General features: G+C 39.7%; 3 protein-coding genes across 8 annotated transcripts; 1 reads left to right on the top strand and 2 right to left on the bottom strand.

Moving 5' to 3' along the window:
• Positions 1 to 357: 357 nt before the first annotated feature.
• Positions 358 to 2,362, bottom strand: ppp1r3da (protein phosphatase 1, regulatory subunit 3Da). 4 transcript variants are annotated; one of them, XM_079676720.1, is made up of 2 exons: positions 2,274 to 2,362; positions 358 to 1,829 (listed from the first exon to the last, which is right to left on the bottom strand). In XM_079676720.1, the coding sequence occupies exon 2, from the start codon at positions 1,801 to 1,803 to the stop codon at positions 880 to 882; it is 924 nt and encodes a 307-aa protein (XP_079532846.1). In that variant the 5' UTR covers positions 1,804 to 1,829; positions 2,274 to 2,362; the 3' UTR covers positions 358 to 879. The 4 variants fall into 4 exon arrangements, with proteins under 4 accessions (XP_079532846.1, XP_079532847.1, XP_079532844.1 ...); XM_079676721.1 differs by having other exon boundaries at positions 358 to 1,817; positions 2,274 to 2,334; XM_079676718.1 differs by having other exon boundaries at positions 2,142 to 2,279.
• Positions 2,363 to 2,989: 627 nt separating this feature from the next.
• Positions 2,990 to 6,489, top strand: fam217ba (family with sequence similarity 217 member Ba). Its single transcript, XM_079676713.1, has 4 exons — positions 2,990 to 3,120; positions 3,234 to 3,333; positions 3,466 to 3,530; positions 3,633 to 6,489. Exons 1-4 carry the CDS (start codon positions 3,014 to 3,016, stop codon positions 5,071 to 5,073), a joined length of 1,713 nt encoding a protein of 570 aa, XP_079532839.1. The 5' UTR covers positions 2,990 to 3,013; the 3' UTR covers positions 5,074 to 6,489.
• ttll9 (tubulin tyrosine ligase-like family, member 9) lies at positions 5,896 to 10,871 on the bottom strand. Of its 3 annotated transcripts, XM_079676716.1 has the most exons (15): positions 10,706 to 10,785; positions 10,291 to 10,337; positions 10,109 to 10,166; positions 9,896 to 9,988; positions 9,702 to 9,813; positions 9,389 to 9,574; positions 9,229 to 9,297; positions 9,052 to 9,142; positions 8,876 to 8,916; positions 8,703 to 8,790; positions 8,277 to 8,335; positions 7,875 to 8,071; positions 7,372 to 7,485; positions 6,961 to 7,085; positions 5,896 to 6,782 (listed from the first exon to the last, which is right to left on the bottom strand). In XM_079676716.1, exons 5-15 carry the CDS (start codon positions 9,744 to 9,746, stop codon positions 6,712 to 6,714), a joined length of 1,086 nt encoding a protein of 361 aa, XP_079532842.1. In that variant the 5' UTR covers positions 9,747 to 9,813; positions 9,896 to 9,988; positions 10,109 to 10,166; positions 10,291 to 10,337; positions 10,706 to 10,785; the 3' UTR covers positions 5,896 to 6,711. The 3 variants fall into 3 exon arrangements, with proteins under 3 accessions (XP_079532842.1, XP_079532840.1, XP_079532841.1); XM_079676714.1 differs by lacking the exon at positions 10,109 to 10,166 and having other exon boundaries at positions 10,706 to 10,871; XM_079676715.1 differs by having other exon boundaries at positions 9,896 to 10,166.
• Between the last annotated feature and the right edge of the window lie 8,340 nt (positions 10,872 to 19,211).

Here is a 19,211-nt window from a genome sequence, read left to right as displayed (position 1 = left end):
TAACGGTATTTTGGTAGGGAAAGTGTACTCAAAATTAAATGACACTGTTTATTTATAATATTCAAACATTTTGTATTGATCCATCAATAAACAATATTATTTATTATTTTACCCCTAATTTTAAATTGATACGATTTAATTTTTGAAATGACTAAACTTATATTTAATTTAAACAATCATTTATCAGCATTGTCAACACCTATAACATTTAAAACCTGTAATAAAAACATAAACAACACTATGTATGCTTACTCTTCAATTTAAATGGCATACCTGCATACATGGAAAATATGTTCGAGACTATTAAATAAGCTACAGGAAATAATAGACCCTACACATATCAACACAAGCTGAACATTATGTGGAATTGTGCTTTATTGTTAAACAAAATATGCGTTCATTTCTGATTAATCTATTGCATGGTTATGGCATTTGGTTTGACAAAAATAAACTCTGAATACAGAGCAATTTGTTTTGCAGACAAAATTCCTGCAATGTATAAACTGATAATCCAAGTCAGAAACCCAGCTAGATAATGGTGGACTGACATGCATTCATTTAATATTGCTAAGTGGGTTTCACTTCTATTGGCTAAAAATCAGCTGCAAAGATCAAATAATAGAGTGCAATTTTTAAAAAGGAACCCCAAAAGTATAACAGTGGCACTTAAGTTAGTTTCAGGTGCATGAGTGTGCAACCTGACTTGGTTTTTCCAGAGTTGTCAGTTCTTATTGAATCTCATTCGATTCAAAGATATCGCCTGCAGTCTCCAAAATTAATATTATATGTCAAAAGCGGTTACTCATATACAATAGGTTTATCTGGCAAAAGTAAAGTCATAAAGTGCTCTAAATGTAAGTTGTACCTTTAGTCACCACCCTAAATGAAGTGCACCATGCTATCCTCACATTCTTTGGGCACAATAAGCTTGTAGTTATGGCACACTAACTTATAATTCTCTCCATTATTGTTGTCCCAATATTCAGTCCCACAGACTTTGTATTGAATGGCAAACTGTAACACTGCTCCCGGATGCAGGAATGGAGGAACAGGCAGGTGGAAACGAAAGGTATCACAAGTGAGTTGACCCTCTCCTCCTTCCCAGGCTTTGGTGGACACCCAATGGGCTTTAGTTTCTGAGCTGCTCTTCCACTCTGTAAATGAATAACGAGCTATGACATCTTTCTCAAAGTCCATATTGAGGACCTGGGTGATTCCGATAACACACAGTTCAAAACACAAGACTCTCTCCAGGCACACTTTTTGCTCATGGAGGCGATGCAGGAATCCTTGCTGGTCACCAGGTTGCTGGGCAAAAACTGGCTTTAAGTATGGCAGAGATATCTCAAGATGCTTTCCATCCGCCAACTCTGCACCCATCAACAATCTAAAGGCAACATGATGCGGTACAGATGGATGATCGGCAGATTTGAAAAGCTTTATGTCCTCCAGGTCGAGCCCCAAAGAGTCAACAAACCGTACGCCAACATTTCTGAATTGCTTCTTCTTCTCTGCGGTGGAAGGCAGAGAGTGGGATCGCTGTCTGATGATGGGTTTAGGCATGGGTTCGCAGGATAGACTTCGATGAAGCTCTGGTGCTTTTGTCAGAGATACTCTGGGAGTCGGGGGGCGGATTGGAATTGTCTTCTTTGCAGCACCAGGTTTGTCAGCTTGAAGCATTTCAGTCACTTTGATAGTAATGCAGGGCCTTGAGACACTGCTGGAAGAGCTGGGAGTCTCATCCTGGGAAAGGGGAATCCTCTCATGTCCAATAAACCACCCTCTTTTCATGTTCTGTTTCATGTTGTCCTGCTCACCTGAAAGAAAAACTGTTAAGCATTATTTATTAGTATTATGTCACAATCATCCCTAAAACAAACTCTTATCCAAAGCATGATCTAATGACAGAGTTGTAACAATATTGAATAATGAAGGTATATGTTGTTGTGCTGCAAATATGAAAAGAACTGTTGTGTTAACATGATATGACAGAAACAGTTAGAAAGATAGTGGGCGTGTACTCTGGGAGTACGTGCATGAATACCTACAGCCCATTTCTGTCTTTGAGCAGTACATTTACGCTTTACTCAATCTGCCTTTAACAACGTGGTTTAATAAAACAAGACTCAACCTCAACTCACCATATACATGAAGCGTTAGCTACATCTAAGCTGCAGGGTGAAGCGTCAGATCCTCCATTAAAATTAGTATGTGTTAGAACTGCGCGTTCCCGTGAGTCACAGAGTGCCCGCTGTTGGCTGTAGTCACATTACCTGATCTAAGTGCTTTACATTTTCCCAACTCTGAGACACATATGCATGTCCTCCATGGCGATCAGCTAATATGCGCGCAGTTATCAGGAAGCTTCACACGGACCAAAACGTCACAGACTGTTATGGGACATTGAGTAATTTCAGATCAGAAGGAACGTTTTTGTGCAGTGGTTTAACTCTTTTCCCCCAAAATCTAGCGTTGACTCTGTCGCTCCTGTCTTGTGCATTACTTTCCAAAAGTAACTAGTATCCTCAGAGAGGGTTTGGATATTTCGTTTGGAAAAGCGGCTAGTTTGACTTCACTCCAACTCCCACAATGCATCTGTATTGCCCAGTTGGACCCAAGCAGCGAGCCAGTCAGCAGCAGGTAAACAAACCAATCTGAGACTGGGACAGAGAGCCAAACAAAGCGTATGTGCTGTTAGACGGACCGCCTTACATTTGTAATAGCAAGGAGGATGACAGTCTTAAAAGAGGCACGTCTGCTGACAACACGTCGTTAAAAACAGTCGCTGCATTGTTATTCAACAGAGAGGCGAGTCGACGGCAAATAGAAGGACGACTTTAACCTGCATCGGCTGTCTGCGCATGATGCATTGCAGCACTTTCGAGAAAATGGGTGTTTTTAGCCCCATCCTCAGAAAAGAGTGTATGATCCGAAATGTCGGTTGGGCTCTTTAGCTACCGTGTCATTTGCTAGTGCTGGATACAAAACAACATTCCTACTGGCGACCTGCAACATGGGGCCCATCATGCAGGAGCGCACAGCATCCACGACACTGAAACGCGTCGTCTCCAAAGAGAAGATTCGAGTAAAACATACTGAAAACAGCGAACCAGTAACCAGGTTAGCCTCATTTTACAGTAACACATTTACGATTAAACTAAAGGTGTTGTGTAATTTCTCAGACATACGTACGTTAGAGGGGAACCTGACTAACCGCTATCATGTTTCCACAGTTCAAAGAAAGGTAACAAGATGAAGAAAGCAGTGGGCCAGATGAAAAATGGCCTCCCAGGGCCAGGTCAGGATAAGGACACAGTGACAACACTGCAGAAGGTGAGTGTTCAGCATCCTTGTACATTAAAAAGAGATCATGTCTAAATGAATGTCCTTGTATAAGATGTGTTCTGGGATATGTACTCATATATTTCAAGGCAAAAACATATTTCTATAATGATTGTTTTATAGGGCACACAGTCAAAAGGTGGCAGGGTCAAATCTGGCTCTACACGCAATACAACCAAACTCTCCAGGTACGTGTGGCGAGGGTTTTGGTTCATACTGCATGCTTTGTCTCAAGTACACATCTCTAAATCCCCAACAGCTTTCTCTAACACTCGCTTGTCTCGTTACAGCCCTGAAGCAGAAGGAGATGTGAAACCTCTCCTCCGCAAACATTTATCTGTGCACAGAAAAGAGGAGCAACGTGAAAATCAACGGATGTCACAGTGCAGCAATGACCTACACCAGAATCGTGGGGGGATGGGGAAGAGTCGCCGAGCTCTCTCGCTGCCTCTATCCCCAATATCAGGGCTTCGACACATGCCAGCACACCCCCTAACTCACTCCCCGGCCCCCACCCCAGAGGCACTACAGCGACACTACAACCAGAAAGATGTAGACACTGACAGTGCGAGTGATCTGTCAGACTCTGAGAGGCTGCCAGTGCTGCCCTCTCCCTGTACCCCGTGCACCCCTCCTCATCTTAACCTCCGGGCTGAGGTCATCAACAGTAATGACTTTCCCCCGGACTTCCCAGGACCTCATGGCGCAATGGGTGATGAAGATGAGATTGATGAACCCAGCTACAGTTACCCAGACTTTCTGCCTCCTCCCTTTAACAGCTGGAGCCTGAGACAGCTGGCAGTATTTCTTCATACGGATGGCCGGGGTGCCCCTCGACCTAAGCCTGTAGGGACCCTCGAGAAGTACTTGGAGAGGCTGCTGCAGCTGGAGTGGCTCCAGATCCAAACAGGGCAAGCAGAGAGCAGCCGTGTCCCAGGGAGCCGCCCAAGGCCACAGAGCTTCCCCTCTGCCACCACTGCTCATCCGGCCAGGCCTCACACGGCTCCACCATCCCGACTCAACTCCCCTAAAGGGCTGCGGCAAAGCCAGCGATCCTTTCCATTTACACCTGTCAACAACCCCCCCTCACCTGCCTCAGCCCAGCAACCGCACTCCCGCTTTCCAGTTTGCCCTCACTGTCATATCCGCTACCCGTTGTGCAATGGAAGCTGCTCGGCCTATGCCTACCAACGCCACTCAAGGCTCAGTCCACTGCTTGAGCGTAAAGCCAGACCTGGAGCACCAGCTAAAAGAAGCAGCAGTGAGACCAGAGCAACCTCAACGGAAGGGAGGAGCCCTGGAGCCCAAGGTGGAGGAAATGGTGGGGGAGGAGCCCAGACCCCAGTTAGCCCCTCAGGTGGAAGGAGTCATCTCCGAAACATGCAGGCCGCAGGCAATGCTCGTAAGCAACCCCAGGAATCTGTAACTAACCCGAACAGCAAAGGTCAAGTGAGGAAAAGCCGTGTCAGAGCTAACTCTGAGACAGATTTGAAAAAAGAGCCGGCTGGCAGCAAAGCAGCTGGTGCAGAGAAACAGGTTGGTGCTCCAAGTAAGAGAGAGGTCACAACCTCCAAGAGAGTGGAGAAGGACTGGCAGAGGACAGAGGCTGTAGGTCAAGCCTCTAAAACTGCCATGAAAAGAGCTGCTAAAGAGCCGCAGTCCCTCTCCAAATCCTCAGCTAGTAGTAAGCAGAATGGCAAAACAAAAAATGTGCACTTTGTTGCAAAGTAACCCCTATACATCTACAGTATAGTGCTTTATTTACTAGAGGTTACTTGGTACAGGAGCTTGAACCTATGCTTGCTTTCTGTGTGATCTGTATTATACTAACATGTAGTAACTGTTGAACAGCAGTCTAAACCAGTCAGTGGTGTACAGCCTTATAAAGGTCAAAACTAACAAGAGGTTCAGCTGCTATAAAAAGAGATAAAAACAGCATTTATTTCAAAGAAAAATACTCAAATAGAACAGAATATACATGCTGTATTTCATTCAAAATGTACAGTAAGTATACAATCATAATGTTTTACTGTGTTTTGACAGAAGGCTCATTATGACTCAAAGCACTACTATGATTCCTAAATAACAGCTTTTATGTAAATTGAGCTCTGCTGCACTGCACATCATCATCTCTAAGTATACTACTAATGTTCAATAGGCATCAAATAAGCAACTACTCTACCATAGGATAACTCTCAGCATAAATATTCCATAGTGAAGCTTAACACATCATTACATTCAAGTCATCAAATGCAACCATAGCGGTAACTAGTGGAGTCTGTGATGTAGGGATGTATTTGTTTGTAATGCTTTTACTTTACTTGATGTGGCATTTATTTCGTTTTTTTGGAGCCTCATGTTACAAGACATATGTTCAGTTAAAGCATCTTTGGCTGAAAAGAAGGACGAACATTGAGTGGTGGTGTAATGCCGTGCTGTTATTTGTTTCAGAAATATTTGTGCAATGGTTTGATTTTTTTGTTACAAGGGCTTCTCATGTTCAACAGCTTGAATTGTAGTCCATGATGATAAAGTGTATTTTGCATTGAGCTGAGCTCTCTCTGACAGAAAGTGTAATGTTTGCTACGAATGTAAATGCCTATTTTTCCAAATTTTATATACCATAGTTATATTTATGAAAAGTGTTGTGGCTGACTTGTATTCATCATTAGCATTGTTATGTTTACATTGTCATGCACAAAAAGAAAAAAAAGATGTAGTCAAAGAGCTGAATGTATACTTAATGTCTACTGTGCCGTACCATTGCTCATCCCTGAGATTCAATGTGATTTCAACACATCATAGCTGTTATGCTGTAACATGGTAATGTTATATCACACTGCATACTTGAAGTCTGTATGTCACTGTGTTTACATTAGATTGTCTTATCTGTTCATTGTGATTTACCACGTGCACTTGATCCATGGGAACACCACATCAATGTAAATAACACTATCTATTCAGATTGCACCTCTTTACTTAATATTCATGTAAAGTATCAAAGCCATAGATAAGAGGCTACAAGGGGCGATGTTATTATAAATGTGTACATTATGCTGACACGCACGCAGAAAGATTGTGGTATGTATTTTCTCAATGTTGAATGCAATTATTTGTAAGGCATAGAAATAAATGTTTTGCACTCAAGGGATATTCATTCACTGGCCATTCTTTGGAACACATGCACACTGTTAAAATCCCAAACTTAATAGGGCTTAGTTTAACTTAAATTATGGTAAGTTTAATTTATTTTCATATTTAAATGTCAACCTTGTTGGATGGATTCTGATCAGTTCATCACAGAGAGTTAACTTTTTATGAATATGACTAAAGTTGGTAAAGTGGTGGGACATAAAAATGATGAGTGTGTTACATCCTTTTCTGGCCTGGAAATGGTTTAAGGAGCCGCCGCAGCTGCTTCTCCCTGTCATTCACACACCCTGCAACAAACAACAGGTATATATTGGCAGCATGAATATGTATGTTATCATAGCGCAACAGAGGCTTTCCAACATGATCCAATGCCAAATGTCCTAATTGCAGAATGCTTTGTACATTTTTTATAATCTGAAGAAATTGAGACATTTGTTGCCTGTAACATTTGCTTTGGCAGGTTACCTAGGTGTGTGTTGGCAGAGAAACATGCACTGCCAAATGTTCCTAGATTGACGTCCTCTCTATAGACGGGCCCATCATTCCACATCAGATCGTAGCCTCCCACCCTTTTCTCCTTGCCAGTGAGCCTGAAGGGGGGAAAAAACGAATTGATTAGAAAGCAGCACCATTATGTTAAAAGAAACATATCTTATCGTGTGTTGTGCAGTATCTTTTGATCTGAGGGAAGTTTTTTTTGCACCCAGATCCTTTACTTTTATATACAATACCCTACCAAGATTACCCTTCCAAAGGTTTATAGACAGTTGAATAACAAAATAGAAAGTGATGTCTATAATGCATGCAGAGAAAGAGAACCCAGGGTTACATGTTAATGACAAAAAGGCAAACACAGAATGGGAAGGTGGCCTTTACCTTCCCTCCATATCAACAACATTTAAAGTGTCTTCCAGCAGACTGCACTTCATCTCATAATCCTCTTGACTACTGGGTGTGTGTGACGGAGAAGCATTCACTTCTATTAACCACCTGCAAAAAGATAGAGGATGATATTATTCACCAAAACATAGACTTTCGAGCAGACATTACCTCATTCCACGAGAACTCATATGAATGTATGTATCCTTATTTCCACTGGAGAGGGATACTGCCACTGGTGCGTTTTATAATTCACAGCAGGATAATTGCATACTTCTTTTTTTTTTGATACGCTCTACAGATTTACGAGATATTTTATATAGCACTAGAAGATTTACTGCTTTGTTTTTGAGTATCAAGAAAAACAAAGCAACGTGTGCTGTATTTGCTTGTCTGTGCTTTAACTTTCCAAGAATGAATCCCTTTGTGCATGTTTGTTAAGGGGATCTGTGTAGGTGATGATGTGGAGGTTCACTTTGTAAGACCAAAGGAGCACTTACGGTTTGAGATTCTGATCCAGTAGAATGTCATACCCATAGAGCTCAAAGCAGTGTTTGTCATTTATAATGACTTTCTGAACACTCAGAAGACTGCGGACAAAGATGTTATCAATCTCTTTGAACAGGGTTTCTATTGTCTCTCTGCCATGTTTTGCAGTGAGGTATCTTCGAAGCTGTTGCAACTGCCACTTGCATCCCTATTTAGAGATTGACAAAGAAATGCCAGAATAAACAGGATATTGAATACATAAATATGCAGCTAGAATCTTTTATTAACCACGGTACCAAACGCATGCATTCCTGCTGAACCACAGAAATGTCTAGCAAAGTTAAAACATATGGATACACATACCATGAAAACACAATCTGTTACATATTTTCTGAGCTTCTTGAATCACAAACCTTTTCAGGATCATAATCTGGTGCTGTTTTCTGTACAGCCACATTGGTGAGGTGCATATCTGAAGAGAGGCGCTAAGAAGAATTTGGGAACTTTTATGACTTAGTAACACTTTCCATGGGGACGTGGATTAAAGCGACATAATTAGGAACAACTGCCTTAGAAATTGGGTAAAACCCAGGCTATTTAAAGCTGACTTTGCTTAAATATTTCATCAGACAAAAGCTCAAAACTAGTTAATATCACACAAGTGTATATACATTTAAATGAAATGCAAATTGAACGGTAGCATGACGCTCCTTCTTATGTTCATTTTATGACTGTCATTGTGCTTGTCCTCCCTTACACGTACATTTAGAAATAAATAATTGATCATAAAAAAACAACATTCACATGAAGGATTCATAAATGTTATTAAAAAAGGATACACTTGTCATCAATACTGCTGAGGGAGAAGCGGGTGCTTGAAAAGCGGCCAAAGCCATCTCGATACAGCCAGGCTTTCAAGGGAACGTACTAAAACACATGCATACTGTTTCATGTATGTAGCAACATTTATATTTTGTATAAAACATTATGATTTACAAGATTCAGTACTTACTGACGTAACCAGCACATAGACCCTCAGATCAAATTTCCGGCCTGTTGGGACAAAAGCAAAAAAAGTAAGCAGGGATATAAATCTAAATTCCCCTTTCCTTGTCCATTTTTTAGTCCTCGTTAATTAACATTCATTTATTTTTAGAATAAAAGTGCATTTCTCATTAAGTTTATTACCATTTATTAGGTAAGGGTTCTCTATATAGCGTTGTGCCACATAGCTTTCCACTTGAGCTGCATCCTTCTGTTCCTCTGAGCGGGTGCCATCCTGTGTTAACACAAAATTATCAATCTGAATTATGTGGATGTAATTTAATTTACAGCAAATGCCTTTATGTAATAAATAAACAGTACCTTCTTCCAATCCATTATGTCTTTCAGTTTCCTGAACAGAAAAATTCCTTTCCCTTGCGATTTTGCCACCTAAATAACATTGCTAGTTAATTTTGATGGTGAATTGATGATAATAAAGATCATATTTATTGCACTAGATTTAATCTGTTGCCTAGCTTACCGGCTTCATGATCCAGGTGCTACCAGGGCTTCTTTTGAATTCCTCTACAAACAGATGATATTCGCTTGGCAGTGCAAAAGTGCAGGGGAAGAATTCACATTTGGATGCCTCCATGCAGCCAACATCTCTTTCAAGATTTTTCCTATATCTTTTGAGATTTTTCACCATGAGGTTTTTGCGAGTCAGCTGTAACAAAAGCTCAGAAAACTCAGAAAAAGACGTCATGGCATTTGATAATATGAATGATCAAGAATATTAATGTTGAAATCTAAAACGTATAGTCTCAAAGCATGCTCGACTGAAGCTGGCTCACCTCATAATGATTGCGAAAGTGGTTTATCCTCACATGTTCCTCCATGTATGAATGATCAAAATTCTCCCTTAGCCAGCCCACATCACACCAGTTGAAGTCCCACTCACCTTCACTGTGAGAAAAAACGTGATGCCATGTTCGAACCACAAATATGAGTGAATAAGTAAAATGACAGTTAAAATAACACTACTTACTCTTTGACTTCAACCCAACCGGGTCTTTGGCGCAGGACATCCTGTATGGTGTTGAGTAGGCCACACTTGTAACGTACACAACTCCTTCCCTCCCTGAAGTGTAACATTGCCACTGTTACCAGTACTTTCGAGGTTTGGTTAGTGTTATGCACCAGAGGAATGTGATTAGGCACATTTACTCATGTACTTTAAGTAAGTTTGATTTCTAAATACTTTTATTTTCCTTCAGTCTTTCCTTTCCGTGCCATTTACTTCTTCAACAAAATTTTCCCTATGTGGGACAAATAAAGGTATTCTAAAATCAAGATTTTGAGTATATTCAGATTTCTTTATACTGTACAACAAAATACACTGAACAACTGTTCATTGACAGCCAACTTAAGAACAACACTCACCGCTCCTCACTTTTGCCATAATCATTTGTCCCTTTGAATCCAGATGTCTGCAAGAATGAAAAAAGCAAAAACATATTTAGCTTTCATCCAGGTTGTTTTGGGTAACTTGTAAAAAAAACGATTTTACAATTTTAAGCTGCAAACTACACTTCAAAAAGCAACTCCTGGTTTGCTTATAACTTACTAACCTACTTACTTTCTAATAGTTTAATACAAGTAGAATATAGTCTTAAGTCCTATCACTACTTTAACGCTTAAATAATTTATGGATAAGCAGTAACTCTCTGTAACGCTCTGTAACGCTAGTTGGAACTTAGCTAAGTCAATCACACAAATAGCTAACAATAATAAGTTAACATCAGTCAAATAAAAGCCTACAACACAACAAAGCGTACACATAGTTCTTTCTGCTTACCTTACACTTTGACATGGAGGCGCACTCTATGAAATATTAGAAGACTAGGTTTATATTACAAGAATATGCGTAATTAATGATAAGTAACATCTAGCAATTAAGCTAGCTCGTTTCAATGCGTTGTTTGGCAATTGTTGTCATGGCAACCATCACCAAATGACAAAGGGCAGTCTCTAGTCTAGACTCTAGTCTGGACTCTAGGGCTCTGACAGAGGGTCCACGTCTTCATGTGCTTACCGTAGAAAGCCAACGGGTGACCTGCTAAATTCACAGCAAACACACATCACACAAAGTAATCATATTTTAAAAATAAATAAGTTTGTCTTCCGTCAGAAATTATTACAATTCCCGGAAGTTTGCCGTTAGAGTGAAAGTATTGCGTTAACAGTAAGACCACTGGCAAACATATTATCTTCCCTCAACTTTACAATAAATCCACCACTTAGTGGCGCCAAAACTTTATGTGTAGCATAATGTTGATTCATTATAATGTCTAAAAAATTGTATTAGGTTATGATTTGAGCATTACATTGTATATGCTTAATAAACACAATTATCATATCTACTTATTTACTCATATATTATTCATGTCAACAGATATCAGCAATCAGATTGATTGATTGATTGATTGATTGATTGATTGATTGTTTGTTTGATATGTGAATTGGTTGCTAAATGGGCCTTACTGTAGGTCAAAATCAGCTAAAACTTGTTGATTGCCAATCCTTTTTGTTTTTTTTATCTATCATCACTTTGCAAATGCTAATTCCCACTGGCTTATGTGATATGTGACACATTTACCATTTGACCAAAATAAACAAATGGTAAACCTCAAATCAACACAAATGGTACAATTATCGAACTATTATAGTTTTGAAATATTTAAATCTAAATGTGATCCAGAAATAAAAGAACACAATGAAATATTTTTGGTTTCATGTTGCAAACATTGAACTTTTGGTCCAGTTAATGCCCCCAGCAATTTACATAGACAAGAGGATTATGGAACAAACATTCTTGAGAGATGGATCATGATACCTTTGATCTCTGAGGGTTATATAAGACCCTCAACATATTGACGTATTGAGGACCACACTGCCCTGCATACCAAACCCTACCTATTACCTAATGGTTGATAGATTGTATTGAATGTTTGTGTTTCTTTACTCTAATGAAGGAAATTAAATGGTAAATTATCGCAATGATCCTTTGGTTGTTGTTATGTGATCAAATCTTCATGCGCTGAAGATAAAGGCCATATTTCTGAATGATAAAGCACAATTACAGCTCAATATATAGGCCTATCCAAAAAAACGCACATTTATGGCTTTTAACCCCTTGATGTAAATTCTGTAAAAGGAGCTTGCACCCGAGTCAGATTCCTGTGCAAAGCCAAATAAATGGGTTATATTATCGTTTCCTATGTACCTATCACCTTTTTAACATTCTCAGCACTCCTCCACTATTCAAACAATCAACCATACTTTAGACTCTAACATAAATAATCAGGACAGTTTTGAGGTAAAGGGGCTTTAAATTGAATTTGTTTGGGTCAGTTAGAAAGAACATAGGCCAGGCTTCTCAGCAGTGTGTGGGATCGCTCTACTACTGTAGCTGAGTCAAAACCTAGTCTCGAAACGTCCCTGTGATGAATATAAACTATAAAATCAAGTAATTAAGTTGTGTCATTTCACAAATTGCACCAGTTACAAAACATAACATATGGTTAGAAGAACTGACTTTCTATCTGCTGTCAAATAGGAATTTTAGTATTATTTCGAACTCTAACAAAGATTAGGAACAGACAAGAAAATCTAGTGAATTATGGCAACGCTAATAATGTTTCATATCGAAAACAGCTGGCTGTAAAATGGCACAGTTTCTTTCAAACTTCATCAGCATCTGCTTGGGCGGGCCTCAGACAAGAAAAGCATCTTTTCTTTGACGATGTTTTCTGCAGATGAGATGTACATGTGTTAATTCAGTCTCCAGAAAATTGTTAATAAATGTTTCCATCTCCTCCAGATTAGCTGTACATGTCTAATGATTGCCTGTTGGGAAAAACAAGAATGTGATTGTAGCAGTCATTCAAAATATCAAACTGTAGTAAGTTAGGGATTTATAACTGAGATTGATATTTGCCCAAACCCAATTATCTTCAGCTCACAAAAAATACAATGTGACAAGCCCAGAACATTTTGAGCTTGAAAATGCAATGTAAGACGTGACTAATTTGCTGATAGTATTTCAATATTTTTTTAATTTGCAGATAAAAACATTGCAGCAAACCACTTTTAAAAACTATCAGATCTCATTTAACAGAATATAGCATACAATTACAGCATTAACCTTTATAATTTGCTGTTGCTTTCATTGCCAGTAGTTTCCATTTACATCACCATCAAAGCATTACAAATGTTTTCACTCCCTGCCCACCCAAAACTCTGTTTCTGAAGCCTTAATAATCGATTAAACCATATGTGCCGATCAGGGGTCAACCTTTCAGCAAGCTTTTATTTTGAGGTCGATTTCTAGCATTTGTGTTTTTGCAATGGTTTATGGTTTAGCAGCCATTCCTGCAGAGCATTTATATCATAAGTGGCTGTACCTTATGCATATCATTTTGGCGAACCACATATACTTTTGTCCTTATGCAACATGAAAAAACAACTCCATGATCACCAGTATCTTGGAATGGATATTTTTTTGAGGATCATGGGTTTGACTCTTTTAAACACGTAGCCCATATTTTGTATGGATCTGAAATTAAATTCCAACCCTATAATCCAATTTGGATTGTCATTTTACATCTAGATGTTTCTTTGGAAGGCCTTCATGCTGGCACAGTGGGGATCTTGCATACATCTCAATACCACTCACTGTTAGGCATCCCACAGGTCATACTTTTCCCAGTGGATGATAATCATCAGTCCTGCTAAACCAATTGCTCCTCAACAGCAACCACAGAGCAGGAAATCTGTGGCATCAGCTGTTACTCATAATGGAGGCATCTCGCTGACTTTAGAACAATAATCCTCACCAGGATGATATTCTTATATGTGGAAAGTTGAGCTCAGCCATAGATAGTTTCACCAGAGTCTACCCTGTTGCTCCTCTTCACATACAGAAGAAACGCGTCTGGTATGTTACATATTCAGGTCCAGGAAGCAAAGGTTAGTAAGCTTTGAATGGTGAAATAGTCGAAGAAACTGACAATCTGTCAGGGAATGATTGCCCTCATGGCTGGCTTTTTTAAGTTTGGGCAATGGTGACCTGTCATATACAGTATTGCCATAACTAATTAGATCTTTCCCACTTATACAGAGGGTAAAAAATGTCTACCTGGTTTTAAGACTTTAGGACACAAATAAAGAGCAGGTAGTGTGACTTAAGTCTATGTTTCTTTGTGTATCAGTGGCTTTGCATCCCATTTAAATTTCACTTCCTTTTTTACCGTTATCAGATTTGAAGAACCATGTTACATTCCTCTTGTTCATTTTAACAGGCTTACATATCTGCAGCCTCTGAGATGTTAATGCCACCTGTTTATTGTTTCCACGCTCGCTACCTCTGTTGCTTCCCAGCACTACAGGGGTAATGACGCTGCAAATCCCAAGGCTTTGCGCACCCCGAAACATTTCTAATAAAACATGAGGAGGCCAACAAAAACAGGACAGAGTGGCAGCTGGAATCCTCCTGAAATGTATTACATTCCCTCATGTCTCACAAATAAGCTGAGAATCCACCGTGATTAGTTTACCACTGCTGCTCTATAATCAATGCTACACAAGCACATGTTGGCAGGCAGAAAGTAGACATGCTGTACTGTACAGTGGATACTGTATGCTAAAATGTGTACCATATGTCTGACTTCTTGAGGTAAAAAAGGGAGAATACCAAAGAAAATTAAATATAATTCTGTGAAATTATTACAGGGATTTTGGAAGTTTCCTGCTGGGGAACACAGTGGTTCAAGAATGGGTTTTTAGGGCATTGATAATAAACAAGAGTTAAACAATTTAATTAGTTGAATGCGTTACATAATTCAATGAGGCCCAAGTGAGGGAAACCTAATGAAATGAAGCTGGCTATAAGGTTTCATGCCTCATCCATTTTTATTGCCTTGATCCGTTATTAGGCCAAACCAACGTACCACGGAGATTGTGCACCTATACTTTATATTTATACATCAACATCTATATTTGCATGAACAGCCTTCATGATCATTTAGGCTCTCAATGCAACATCAGATTCACCAGACCTCCTTAGCAGTAAAAAAACAAGGTGATACCTTGAAAGCATGCATGCATCATGTGACCGCTAAACCACACACAGTCACATTTCAGATAGCATTCTGTCTCCACAACTCTGGTTAGGGGAAAGAAAACAAAATATGTTCTTCATTTATCTGGAATTCTCTTTTTCCCAGCTTGGGGAATGTGCCAGAGAATTGGGGTATGGCACAAAATCATGGCCTTGGGGTATTTGGGAAGAAACCAGAGGGCAATCATGAGTCAGACAGATTTAGGTTTTACTGGATGCCTCAGTGGCAAAGTACAAATCTAAGACACTTAGTGTATACTAAGAGAGCGAGAAGGTAAACAGTTTGGGATATTTTGGATCATAATGTCAAAGCATCAAAAATAAAACCCCCAATTTTCCCATGCAATTGCTTGTGCATTTGGGATTTCTGTTTGGATATTCTCGGGATATGTGTGATTATAATGCCAAGCAGGAAAGACTCAATCTTTTATTTCAAATACTGTATGTTTTAAATCAATTTGCATCCTACATGCATTTGTTCATTTTATAATTATTTCAACATGTGAAGGAGAACTACAATACAGTAGTACAGTCAGACTGGATTATTGCAGATGTACTCTCCTCTGTTCCAGTCTTTAATGGCTGTCTACTGTTTGATAGTAATAATCGCCCAAGGAGGCAACACTAAGTGAAAGGAAATTGGAGTTGGAGGCTCAGTAAGGTAAGTTTGCTTTCATAACAGTTATCCGACAGCTCGGTACACCCTCATAAAATCTGCCGTGGTTTTTTCAGTTCTGCTATGTGGACACAATATCTCCTGCAAAAACCCAAAGATATTCTCAATCAGCTTCCCTTTTACTTCAGCTATCTTACATGTGATCCACATTTACCCCCAAGCCCCACAATGGTTTGATCAATTAAATTGAGTTGAATTGCTCACAGGGGCTTCAGTGCCAGGAGCAAGGCTGGGCGTGGTCCTCACATAAATGTGATAAGCATTTTATATTTGATTGTAAATCTGTCACAGACTGCTTGACGTCAACGTCTCACATACATCCCCAGATACATTTTCTGGCGAAGCTGACCCCAGGTTTCACTTTCAGTCTGCTCTTCAGTAAGAGAAACACACAAAATGTGACTGAAGTTTGGTGATTGGCTCGATCAGTCAACAGCATTCCACTGTTTGGACCAATAAAACACAATAGAAGTTTGGCTGCACGTTTAGGGTCATCGTCCTGCTATATTATCCTCTCTATGTCTAACAGATGAGGTGGTTTACCTTGGATTATGAGCTGGTCTTTTCCACCATACTGAAACAATTTGACATGTCTGTCCACAACAATTACTTTCAATACTGTGCAGACGCAAAGCGTTAGCCTACCTCGTCTTTATTCTTCAGAGGGTTCTTGTTAACCTTCTGAAACTATGCTGGTGTCATTGGCACACTGAAACTAGAACATGGAGGGTGTTCTTGATCTATGGGACAGAAGGTCCAATTAGGCCACTCACTGCATTCAAGGTGTACTGGTTTTGAAACTTGTGGTCATTCTTCATTTTAGACAATCACACTAAAAGTCAACAGCAATTTACTATCAAAACAGTGCCCCCCTCATTGAGACCTACAACAAACCACGAGTGTTACATCGACTACATTTCATTATTTGTGATCCATTTCAAGACAAATACACTTTTACAATATGACGCGTCCCTTAGTCATATTAACATAAAGCAAAAATAGTCAATCTTAATGCAAATTCATGAGCTGTAATTCTATGCAAATTGTTTGAAATTGACAAATATGGTATAGTTATGTACACCTAACCACTTGACAAAGCCTATAGCTCTCCATGACAACAGACACAGTAATACTGCAGATGGACTGCAGAGGGAAAACAATATCTCTGTGTGGCGCAGCCAGGTGTTCTTGGGTTAGTGCAGTGGTTCTCAAACTTTTTCTGTCAGGCCCCCCCTTTGGAGAAAAAAAAAAGTCGGGCCCCCCCAAAACGAATAATCAGGCTCAGTGGCGGCGCCAGAGATTTATTTTGGGGGTGCTGTGGGGTAGCTTGACGTTTCATAGAGGGTGCTCAAACATTTAGGGTTTCCCATTAATGTACCGGTCGCTACAGTGGAATTTTCTACTGCAACAATCCCCACGCAAATACACAACGTACCCGCGACTGTTACAATGAAGGCTCGATATTCAGCTCACGGCATATAGGTGTAAGCAGGGATAAAGTGCTATTTTTATAGGTGATGTGTGGACGTCACATAGGGGGGTCCGGGGGCAAGCTTCCCCGGGAAGATTTATTTTTAAATATTGAAGTTAAAAGCATCAATCTGGTGCACTTTGAGAGCGAAATGAAGAGATCTATGGATACATCTCTCAACACCCATATGAAACAGAAATGTAAACAGATTTACTTTTTCTTGATGGATATTTTACAAATCACCCTTTTAAACTTTATTCTTGTTTTACTGTCATATAGTATTTCATACCTGTTTTTCATTTATTCTCTTATTTTTTTATAACTATAATGATCATATAACCGTGTGCCTCGGAAATAATTATTTACATTAATGGTGACCAAAACATTTGAGACCCACTGAGATAACACTGAGAGAGTCCTTTAGCTCTCAGTCTGACAGGAGAGGACTCTCCTCCACTTTGTTGTTGAAAAAACTCCTTATATCCGTTAGCGTAGCTCGCTAGCACCAGAAGCTAACAACAACGATCTCCAGTACCGGTGCGCTCTCTCTCTCTCTCACGCGCACACAAAATGGCTCGTTCCACACACACACACAGAGCCGAGCTTTAATGAAACAGAGACCCAGACGTAATAGTACTGTACTGCATCATATTATTTTCGAATCAATAATTTTTCAAATTATGATTTTCTTTTTTTCTTTTTTTTTTAATCTTTTTTTTTTTTTTTTTATAACCATTTTTCCTCCTGGTCTCTCGCGCCCCCCCTGGCATGCCTCTGCGCCCACCAGGGGGGGCGCGCCCCCACTTTGAGAACCACTGGGTTAGTGTGTTCAGATCAGTGGGGTTATACTCTCACAAACAGTTAGCTAACTCTCCTGCTCATAGTACTAATACATCATACCATAGGCCAGGAAACTGCATGAATTACATGCATATTTCAATTTACTCTCCACTGTAAGAAATGTTAAGCAAAAATACATTTACTATTACCTTGTGATTAATATTTCCCTTTTGGAGAATCCAGATTGATAATTTTGTGAGGTGTTAGTGGTTCTGATTTATAGGTAAATTACAACATAAAAAGGGAAAGCCTTCATTACAGTTGGATTACAATATCATTAATGTCCCACTTGGATGAACAATCTTGGAGCATTTCCCTCCGAATAATGGTCGTAGGCTTTACTGATGAACCAGAATTGATTCAAACTCCAGACCCAACGTAAGAGCTTGAGCCTCTTCGGGGGGTGCTAACATTGAAATATACAGTGCGTTCTTCTCTTTCTCCGCCGTTACATAGAAGATATTACTTTCTGCGTCACGTTGTTTTCAAAAGCTACAACCACTTCCTGCCAGCCTTGTTAACTCGCCTTCAAAATACAAATGAAACAGGAAGTTCACCTAAATTACATTATAAGATATATATAAAACTGCGATGAAAGCAACAAAAACAATGCAACATCCCCTTCAGTCTCAAATAACACAAATTGGGTTATCTACACTCCCACCAAAATTATGAATGTTTCATTTTCAAAACATGAACTATGAAAAATGTTCACATTTAAGAATGTCAATGTGTCTTTGCCGTCATCAGCTTAAGAAGCTTCTAACAAAAGAACCAGCTTCTGCACTGGGCGCTCCAATATGGAAAGTTTTCCAAGGCGCTCACCCTTCTTGTTCAGTCTCTTATCTCCAACTGAGATTTTCACTCTCCTCAAAAGTCCATCCTTACCGCTGACAGTCTCTAAGACTCTTGCTAGTCTCCATTCACCTCTTGGTGACAGTTCATCCATGTCCATCACTATATCACCGACTAGTAGATTTCTCTTTGGCGTGTGCCAGCGCTGTCTTGTGGTGATGTTGTGAAGATATTTCTGTTTCCAGCTACTCCAGAACTGCTCTGCCAGATACTGTACACAACGCCATCTTTTTGCTCCATAGAAGTCCTGGGAACTCACCAGGTGGGGCCAGTGCTGTGCCGGATTTCATGTTGATCAAGTGATTTGGGGTGAGTGGTTCTAAGCTGTCGGGACTGTTTAA

This window comes from Notothenia rossii (assembly GCF_949606895.1).
Source record: "Notothenia rossii genome assembly, chromosome: 4".
Classification (NCBI taxonomy): domain Eukaryota; kingdom Metazoa; phylum Chordata; class Actinopteri; order Perciformes; family Nototheniidae; genus Notothenia; species Notothenia rossii.
This window is presented reverse-complemented; position numbering and strand designations above follow the sequence as displayed.